Raw genomic sequence first — 10,528 nt, 5'->3', positions numbered from 1 at the left:
GCCTGTGGTGTGATATGCAAATCATGCATTATGAAGTTGAGGTGTTTTGTTGGTCTTGAAATTTCTAAACCTGATTTTACTTATTAGTTTCCAAACGGGGAATTTCCTAAGAAAAGTTTTTAAAAAAGCGCGGTTTCAGCAATGCTGTGCACGTGTATGATAGTCTTCATTTTGTGACTTGTAGCTATGGAAGACATCTCTAGGCCAAAGCTTTAGGTATGACCCACTGCCAACTCACGAAATTAGCGTAATTACGAGATGTAATTTTTGCCGTATTTATGAAGAAAATATCGAAAGTATGCTTATTACTTTAGTACTGTAGACCAAGATGAGATAAGTTTCCGTTATTTCCAACTGTATTCACATCGGAGCAGTTTCACAGCAGCAGAATAAGATTTTTTTTTCTTCTTCTGTGATACACGCCATACACGCTTAGTCAACTGTGACAGCGTAAAGAGAATAAACCAGGTGCAAAACAATGTATGGCGTCTGTGTAATGTGCATGCTTGGTATACGGTGGTGTATGAGATTCATGTACGACTGGTATGTAGACTCGAGTGAACACTAGGTCGCAGTGTAACAAAACAATTGGACGGGAGGATTATCCTGGCGATAGTTGCATGCGAGGAGACAAAAATCTTGGGCGTCTCCAAACGCAGAACATGAGTTTTGTTGCCGACGGACACAGACTGCACGCAGATTAAACTGACGCATAATGAACGACATCCGTGTAAAAATCCCCCTTAGGGTGGAAACGATCTGTGAAAGAAGGGAAAGCCAGTATGATTTAACTGCTAATTGCAGACAAGCCTTGACGATATATTTGATGGACGCCGATGGTATGATTGTGATTGGTCAGCCGTAGGTCACACGGCGTAAGTGCCCGCCTATATTCCCGAAGCCGTCCAATCGCGTCAGTGATAACGGCGTAGAAAGGGAGAGGGGGACGCTGTGCGGGACGTGCCTCCTATAAAGCGCTGCTCCTCAGTCAGTCTGACGGGGAAATTTCACTTTTCTTCCCGGTGGGTGGTATTTGCGGAGAGCGTGAGCTTGATCCAGTACCAACAAGCCGGCGTACCTCCAACAGGAAAGAATTTGCACCGGATACCTCGTGTTCCAGGTTAGTACAAATATTTCTTATCTGGTATTTCTTTTCGTGAAATTAGCCAAGGTTATATTGACATGACTTGAGAACGATTGTCATTAGTATTATACAAAGTACCGGTAGACCTTTTTGTTTTCTTACAGCTATTATCAGCGTCTGCGTTATAGTTTTATTTTTCTGCAGTTCTAGATTGTCGCTTGTGTTAAGTGCAGACTTCTGCGTAGGCTAAGAGGAATACTTTACTATTGATGTTAGCGCTGTGCAGCAGCAACCCTTTGCACTGCGCGCATGCGCATAATTTTATAGGAAATGTAGTTGCATTTTACGTTTTGTTTAAGGAGCCACGTAAAGTGTAGTCGACGTTCAATCCCTATGCGGTTTAATGTGATCTGATCCCGCAGATGTGAGCTGCCTGACATGCTTTTTTTTAACTCCTTCAGCGCTAAATTCGGATCAAGCATCAAAACGTCAAACCGCTCTGATTCACCTCGCCTGTGTTCTTGCACAAACTCCCACCGAAAGGCCTCATGATGCAGATCAATTGCGACTCCGCCAGCAACAAGCACTCCCTCATCAATGTCATGCACCGCTTCATAGCAGCAGCAAACAACATGGACGAAACTATCATGGTGCCCAGCCTGTTGCGGGACATGCCGCTGGAGGAGCGGATGTCAGGTAAGATGGAGACCAACAACAACGAGCCGCAGTACCCCAACAAGCAGAGAGACATGTACGAGCACTACCTCCTTCTCAAGTCTATAAAGAACGACATGGAGTGGGGCCTGTTGAAGAGGGAGATGAGCAGCGGTGCCAGCTTCCTGGAAATGACCGTCAAACAGGAGGAGCAGAAGCCGGTGACTGGAGACCTTACTCCTGAGGAAAACCATGACCTAGAGAATCAGTTCCACTACCACCTCCGAGGGCTGTTTGGAGTCCTGTCAAAACTCACAGTTCAAGCTGACCACCTCACCAACCGCTACAAGAGGGAAATTGGCTGTGGAAACTTCATCAGATAGGAGCCAAACCCAATTATTTCCTTTAATTTGAACTGAATAACTTGCAACAGCGGAACGTGTCATGAGAATGGGCCCACCCGATCCTCTTAAGATCTTTAATGGACAGCGAACTGACCAGGGCGACTGCTATGACTTCTGATTCCTGTCTGAGTAGCAACACTCCAACTCTTTTTGTCCTTCCTTGCTTTCCATTGCACATGTAAGAAAAAAAATTGGTGATTGATGATAAAGGTGCTTTCATTGTTGGTTCCAAGAACTGACATTTTGTGCTTAATTTATAGGTCACTAAGTTTGTATTTGAGTCCAGATGAATCGCAACTGGGTGGAGCTGCACAAGATTTTCTTGTCTTTCATTTCAACTCTGAATGTGGTTTGTCAATCTGGGTGTCCGTGAAACATTTCTGACTAGGTAGGAGAATTTGGAATGCTGGTTATTCTGTCCCTCCTTTTGAAATTTAAGTTCTAAGACCTTTTTATCTGAAGCTTTTTTTTTAGACAGCTTGCCACTCAGTATCTCTGTAACATGGTGTGCCTTGAATTTTTATACCCTTTCAACCCCTGTTCAGTTGCCTCCTATCTAGTCCACTGTCTGGTTTAAACATGGTCATCAAGACGTTGTAATGAATGCTACTCTTTTGTTTGTTTTTTTTTTTTCCTTGACTATTTCAAAGGGTTTTTTTTATATTGAGCAGAAATGCAGTGCAAATAAATAAAAGTTATCTGAAAAAAACTTTTTGCAACTCCTTCTTTGGCTCTAACAATGCAACTTGGCATCCACAAACATCTGGGCTGTAAGGTTCAAAAGTACTGGTCATGGCTTGACCTGTTATGTGGGTGATGCATGCTGCAACATGAGTCTGATTGCATAATTTATTTATTACTTGATCCCAGTATTTTTATGATTGTAATTTCTGTGCATTAACGTTATGTAATTTTAATGTGCTCTAACCTGCATCAGTTTTTGCCCTAGGGGAACCCGAGATGGAGCATAAGGTTTAACTTTGGCCTGTTAAATCAGCATGTTGCCTTTTCAGACATGACTTTAATTCATTTGTGAAAGTGCCTGCTTACGCTGAAGAGCACATGACAACTTGCAACAGTTATTTGTACCTCCTCCCCTGATTTAATCCCTTGATGAAAGACCGCTTTCTACATCACTGTTGAAACCCTTTCTGAGAATGGCTCGTTGATCTGCAGTTGTCGAGTGCAATGCAACACTTGCATGTCTTACCCATCTCTAATGCTGAGGTGGTCTAGGTCAGTAGATCTATTGGGGGTCGCCTGGCTGACAGCAGTGGAGGGTGGTCTAGGCACAACACGGAAAACAAAATTTAGGTTCCAGTCAATATAACATGAGACTTTTTCAAAAGTACTTTCCAGTATCTCAAACAACCAAGTTTAGACTTGTCGCTAAATCTGGTGGTCGACCTTCACCTTTTTGAGGTTACACCTTTTGAATTTCAGTTCTGTTGATTTGTTCTTGCTATGTACAGGAAGTAAAAAAAATAATCTTTAATTTTAGTATTCATATAGAATCATTAGCTACTTGCCTTGTGGGTAAAGAAAAAAAAACAGTGCTCCATTTAAAAATTATGCGGGTTCGGGGCACCCGGGTAGCGTAGCGGTGTATTCCGTTGCCTACCAACACGGATCTCAGTTCGAATCTCCATGTTACCTCCTACTTGGTCGGGTGTCCCTAAAGACACAATTGGCCGTGTCTGCGGCTGGGAAACCGGATGTGGGTATGTGTCCTGGTCGCTGCACTAGCGCCTCCTCTGGTCGGTCGGGGTACCTGTTCAGGGAGGAGGGGTAACTGGAGGAATAGCGTGATCTTCCGACGCGCTACTTCCCGCTGGTGAAACGCCTCCCTGTCAAATGAAAAGAAGCGGCTGGCGACTCGACATGTATCGGAGGAGGCACGTGGTAGTCTGCAGCCCTCCACGGATCGGCAGTCGTGGGGTGGGAGGGGGAGCAGTGACCGGGACGGCTCATAAGAGTGGGGTACAATTAGGGAGGAAAAAAGGGAACCCCCCCCCAAAAAATTAAGCAGGTTCATATCTACAAATGAGAAGACTCGTGTAAACAAACCTATGACAGGGTAGCAGGACAGTTGAGTTGCTAACCTAGTTACCCTGCTCTGTAAAAGCTGTCATGTAATATCAATATCCTTTGGGCTACTGCTTAAATGTGGTTTCAAGAAACTACTGTAAGTCATACTGAACAACATTTGCATGATGGCCTCAATTTTAAGTTCACAATCTGACTCGGCTATTTTCATTCTATTATCTCCTAACGTAGACATTTCATAAGCAAGCTGTTTGTTAAAGGTTAAAGACATCGCTTGTACAGAATAGTCAAATGTAGGAGCCTACTGAGGTTTGACAGCAAGCCAGATAAAAATAATAATACCGTGGTGTCAATTTTAAGAAATTTTATTGTAGAATTTAGTGATGGCCCAAAAATCCCTTTAAATAACTTTTTTTCTGTATATCAGAATCAGAAACACTTTGTCGTTTCAGTTCATGCATGCTCTTGCGTACATGAAATAAAATGAAATACCATTTCCCCCAGCCCACAGCAGTGCAAGACAAAGACAAAAACAAATATCCAAAAACTACACCAACACATATATATCCAAACTAACACATATCTAAACTAAAAAAAAAAATCACTGTCCACGAACACCAGCCAGGATGACTGTCGGAACTGCCGGTCTGCATGGGCTAGCAATTAGCTTAGCCTGCCCCGCTTCTGCATCCTGTCAGACTGCCCTCGGTGTTTCCTCTTCGGGTGCAGCTCCAGTCAGGACTGTGGTCCTTTGGCCCACATGGCGCTGCAGACCAAGCTCCCTCAGCCGATCCAACGCTCGCTCTCCCAGCCAGACACCTTCGACACACCTCCCCACGCGCCACACAACGACACTAAAAACACATCCAAGGCTAGGTGAGGCCGCCGCCAGACTGCCCTCGGTGTTATCGGAACTGCCGGTCTGCATGGGCTAGCAGTTAGCTTAGCCTGCCCTGCTTCCACGTCCTGTCAGACCGAAGTAAAACGTGCTTTTCCTTGATTTTATTGGTCTTTATTATCCTCACTGTTACTTTGATTTTATTTGCTTTTCTTATAATATGCAGCTTTTTTATGGCCTGTAAATCCCTTTGTAAGTTGTCTTTAGCATAGTGTTGTGAAAAGTTTAGTGACGACGTACTGAAACACACTTTGTGCAGCCATCGTTTAGAAACTTTGGGCAAAATGACAAAATGTTGTTGTCTGTGCAAAATATTTGACTGGAAGAATTAAACTGATGTATATCTAATTTACTGAAGGACATGCCCTTAACTATCACACATAGCCATCACTTTCTGAACCCCTCCCCTTAGCAACAGCTCCACCAGGAGCAGCCAATCAGCTGACAAATGGTTTTTTCCTCTTTCAAACGCACAACAGTGATTGAGAGATTGCAGTGTGGGGAAAGGCATCCTGGGAGAACGTGGAGGGCAGAGATGGTTATACGGGGTTAAAGAGACCCAACAATGACCGTGTTGTGTCTAAGCAATTCGATGCAAAGGTCAAGTATTGCATGAGCCTTGTACAAACTTACGGCCCTCTTCTCTTACCCCTCTCAATGAACCAGGGAAATTACAGCACATCAAAATGACTGCGTTGGTCAATTCCTTTGCCCATTCAAGTGAACTGGGTCAAACATGCTGCAGACGACAGCTGGCTAGAGAGTTTGTATGAATAGAAATGGGTTTCTATTCAAATAAGAATTGGGGTAAGGCACTTTTCAGCACCAAGCTTTAATGCAGATAAAACAACATGAAGATTCACGTTGTCCCACGATTATGCAATGTAATTCAGAATTTATGTTAATCACAGTTCAATTAATCAGTCTGGGTCACAGTTCATTGAATCTTTTTTTTCTATGATAAACCATAATATGTAAGGGCTGATTGATTAATTTAAATTGTTACCATTGGGTGACCTACCAGTCATTTTCTTTTTTTGCAATATTTTGCCCTGTTATTGCGTGAAAATCCTACATTGCTGAAGGCAATAATTTAGTTTGTATGTACATTCTAACCAGCCAACTCGGAAAAGGCTTGACTGATGACACTGATACTAACCATAACACAAGTAATGAACCCCCCGCCAGTGTGAAAGCCTCCAAAGTCACGTTTACCGCCTTGAGAAACCCAAGATGGTGGCAGAAGACTGCAGCCGCCACTGCATCCCAGTTGGGAAACACCCCATGTGCAGGAGGGAGGTGATCTATTTCAACATGCTCAGCAGTCATTCGGAGGGTCTGTGCATGTGACGCAAAAAGTCATGCCCATCTGTAGAAATCCAAATGTAATGCAATTAACTATGGTTGTGTCACTGGCAACTATTGAACAATAATCAGTGTTCTTGTTAAGAAATATGTCAAAAATAATTGTACCACTGTGGTGGACACGTATTGGGGACAGAATTCAACCCAGGAACTAAGGGTTAAGTCATGGTTGCCCTGGCAGGTTAACGCAGGGTTAAGTTATGGTTGTCCAGCCAGTATTCTGATTATTCTTGCCACCTCCGCTCAGTCGAGCGGTGGGTTTTGTTTGTCTCGCTGATTTACCGTGATTAAAGAAAGTTGCCTACACGGCTAAAGTGTGAACCTACGGTCTTCTCCGTTCCTTCGGCTCTACACTGGTGACCCCGACGTCGGTTTTCGGATAAGTTTTCTGAAACCACACACATTATGGCTACGAACGCCGTTGCAATTAAACTGCCGGAGTTTTGGGAGTCTTCCGCGGCTACATGGTTCGCGCAGGCTGAGGCACAGTTCGCGCTCAGAGACATAACAGCAGACGAGACCAGGTACTACTACGTAGTGGCAGCGCTGGGGTGCGCTACGGCTTCCAGGATAAGCGGTTTCATAACCAACCCACCGGCCGATGGTAAATACGCCGCACTTAAACATCTCCTCCTTGAAACTTTTGAACTGTCAGCAACGGAGAGAGCACGTCGCCTCTTCGCAATTCAGGGCTTGGGAGATGGCAAACCATCGGAGCTAATGAGCAGGATGTTAAACCTACTGGGTCAAGAAAAGCCATGTTTCCTGTTTATGGAGCTGTTTCTGCGCAACATGCCGCCCCACGTCCAGACTGCGCTCGCTAACTCCACCATCACTGATCCCCGTGAGCTGGCAAAGGAGGCTGACCGATTCTTCGTCGCTACACAACGTTCCACCCATGCCGGGGTGCTGGTTCCTACCTTCACTGGCCCCCCGCCGACATCGCGGGCGTGGCCCGACGGTGGCGCCACAGCATCAGACCGCTACAAGCCCTCTGGACTCTGTATGTACCACGCTCGATTTGGTGCGAAAGCTAAACGGTGCCGTTCCCCCTGCAACTACAGGCCGACGGGAAACGAGAGGGCCAACACTCAGTAGTGGCGATGAGTGTTGGCGATACGAGCAGGCTGCTCTTCATCCTCGACACCATCTCCGGTCGGCGATTTCTTTGTGACACGGGCGCACAGAGAAGCGTGCTCCCTGCTACTGACGTCGACATCATGGGCGGGGAGCGGGGCCCCCAGTTGGCGACGGCTGACGGCAGCCCTATCCACACCTACGGCGTGCGGTCTGTAGAACTGTGTTTTGGTGGACAACGTTTCACGTGGGAGTTCGTCATGGCCAATGTAACGCTTCCCCTCCTCGGAGCTGATTTTTTGTGCGCTTACGGTTTGCGAGTGGACATTCAGAACAGCCGTCTGGTCGATGCCTTAACCTTCTCCTCCTTCGCATGTACGCGGAGGGAAGCGGCCTATGCAGGTCTAGCCAACTCTCTCTCAGAGGCAGACAAGTTCACCCGCCTCCTCGCTGAGTTCCCTGACCTCACCCAGCCTACCTTCTCTGCACCCACCGCTAAGCATGGGGTGGAGCATCACATTGCTACGAAGGGGCCCCCGGTCTACGCCAGAGCCAGGCGTCTCGACCCCGCCAAACTCGCCATTGCCAAGTCTGAGTTCGAGCACCTGGAACGCATGGGGATCATCCGCCGCTCTGACAGCCCGTGGGCGTCCCCACTCCACATCGTCGCTAAGCCTGATGGAGGTTGGCGCCCATGCGGGGACTACCGCCGACTAAATGACGCCACCACGCCTGACCGCTATCCTGTCCCGCATATCCAGGACTTTTCTGCAAACCTGTCTGGCAAATGCGTCTTCTCAAAAGTCGACCTGGTCCGTGGTTATCATCAAGTTCCCGTGCACCCCTCAGACATCCCCAAGACAGCGGTGACAACCCCATTCGGCCTATTTGAATTCCTACGAATGCCATTTGGACTCAAAAACGCGGCCCAGTCCTTTCAGCGGCTGATGGATTCAGTGCTCCGTGGCCTTCCTTTCATCTTCGTCTATTTGGACGACATACTCATCGCCAGCGCCTCCGAGGAAGAACACCTGTCCCATCTTCATGCCCTCTTCACACGCCTCAGCCAGCATGGGCTGATCGTCAACCCGGCGAAGTGCCGGTTCGGGCTGACAGCCATTGATTTCCTCGGGCACCGCATCACTGGGGACGGGGCGGTCCCCCTGCCCTCAAAGGTGGAAGCGGTGGCGGCCTTTCCGCGCCCCCAAACAGCTCGTGCGCTCAGGGAGTTCATCGGGATGGTGACATTCTACCACCGCTTCATTCCTCGAGCCACCTTTATCATCCGGCCACTGTACGAGGCGCTGAAAGGCATGTCCCCCAACCAGGCGGTCGACTGGACAGCAGAGCGGGACCGTGCGTTCACCGAGACTAAAGCTGCGCTCTCCCAGGCTACCCTGCTAGCGCATCCTTCACCTACAGCGCCTATTTCCATAACCACGGATGCATCGGACTATGCTGTTGGTGCGGTTCACGAACAGTGGGTGGGGGGGGCTTGGCAGCCTTTGGCCTTTTTCAGTCGCCAGCTTACACCCCGAGAGCGCAAGTATAGTACTTTTGACAGGGAACTCCTCGGTCTCTGGCTCGCCGTCCGGCATTTCCGTTTCCTGCTAGAGGGCCGCGAGTTTACTGCGTACGTGGACCACAAGCCCCTCACGTTTGCCATGTCCAAAACGGCCGAGCCATGGTCCGCTCGCCAGCAGCAACAACTCTCCTACATTTCGGAATTCACTACCGACATCCAGCACGTCGCTGGTATGTCTAACCAGGTAGCTGACTGCCTGTCTAGGGCAGTGATTGGAGCGGTCCACCTAGGCCTTGACTATGCACAGATGGCTGCTGACCAGGCCACGGACCCGAGCATCCTCCGTCTCCGGGCCTCCGACACGGGGCTCCGCCTGCAGGACGTTCCTTTCAGCAACACAGGTGTCACCCTCCTGTGTGACATCTCCACAGGACAGCCCAGGCCCATCGTCCCGCACAGCTGGAGACGCCCCGTATTTGAAGCTGTGCACGGCCTCTCTCATCCAGGCGGTAAGCCATCCGTGCGCCTGACCTCTGCTAAGTTTGTGTGGGAGGGACTTAAGAGAGACGTGAAAGCGTGGGCCGACTCGTGTGTTGCCTGTCAGCGGGCTAATATACACCGCCACATTAAGGCGCCCCTGGAACGCTTCGCAGTGCCGGAGAGACGATTTGACCATGTCCACGTCGACCTGGTTGGTCCCCTACCCCCCTCCCATGGGTTCACCTACCTCTTCACTGTGGTGGACAGGACTACGCGCTGGCCTGAAGCTGTTCCCCTGGCATCCACGACGTCTGCTGATGTGGCCCGGGCTTTTATTGGGTCGTGGGTCTCACGTTTCGGTACGCCTTCCGACCTTTCATCTGACCGTGGGCCACAGTTTACCTCAGAGCTATGGAATGCTGTGGGTGAGGCTCTGGGCGTCAAGCTTCACCGCACTACCGCCTACCACCCTCAGGCGAACGGCCTATGTGAGCGCTTCCACCGGTCCATGAAGGCTGCGCTTCGGGCTACTCTCAAGGACTGCAACTGGGTTGACAAGCTCCCATGGGTCATGCTGGGCCTGCGGACCGCCCCGAAGGAAGACCTACAAGCCTCCTCTGCGGAGCTGGTGTACGGCACGCCGCTGCGAGTCCCAGGCGATTTCATGCCCAATGCAACGCGTCCCTGGTCAGCTGTGGACCAACGAGCCTCCTTGCTGGACGGGGTCAGAGCTTTCACACCCGTCCCTACCGCCCAACACGGCGCTCCGGTGTCCCAGGTGCCCCCAGGTCTGCAGTCAGCGGACTACTTGTTCATCCGTCACGACGCACACCGCCCCCCTCTGCAACCCCCTTATGACGGCCCCTTCCGCGTCCTGGAACGGGGAACTAAGCACCTGGTGGTGGATTTCTGGGGCACGGCCGAGCATGTTTCAGTGGACCGAGTTAAACCCGCACCTGGACTTGACGCAGCCGTTGGAGTTAGCCCAACCTCCT

The 10,528-nt window shown here is 49.1% G+C and overlaps 1 protein-coding gene across 1 annotated transcript; it reads left to right on the top strand.

The window, feature by feature from the left end:
* Window positions 1-963: 963 nt before the first annotated feature.
* On the top strand, window positions 964-2,851 carry mid1ip1l (MID1 interacting protein 1, like). The gene is made up of 2 exons (XM_056286070.1): window positions 964-1,120; window positions 1,546-2,851. Exon 2 carries the CDS (start codon window positions 1,633-1,635, stop codon window positions 2,119-2,121), a length of 489 nt encoding a protein of 162 aa, XP_056142045.1. The 5' UTR covers window positions 964-1,120; window positions 1,546-1,632; the 3' UTR covers window positions 2,122-2,851.
* The last annotated feature ends 7,677 nt before the right edge of the window (window positions 2,852-10,528 follow it).

Source organism: Lampris incognitus, chromosome 1 (genome assembly GCF_029633865.1).
Source record: "Lampris incognitus isolate fLamInc1 chromosome 1, fLamInc1.hap2, whole genome shotgun sequence".
In the NCBI taxonomy this organism is placed as follows: Eukaryota; Metazoa; Chordata; class Actinopteri; order Lampriformes; family Lampridae; genus Lampris; species Lampris incognitus.
The sequence above is the reverse complement of the archived record's forward strand: the minus strand, read 5'-3'. Positions and strand labels throughout refer to the sequence as shown.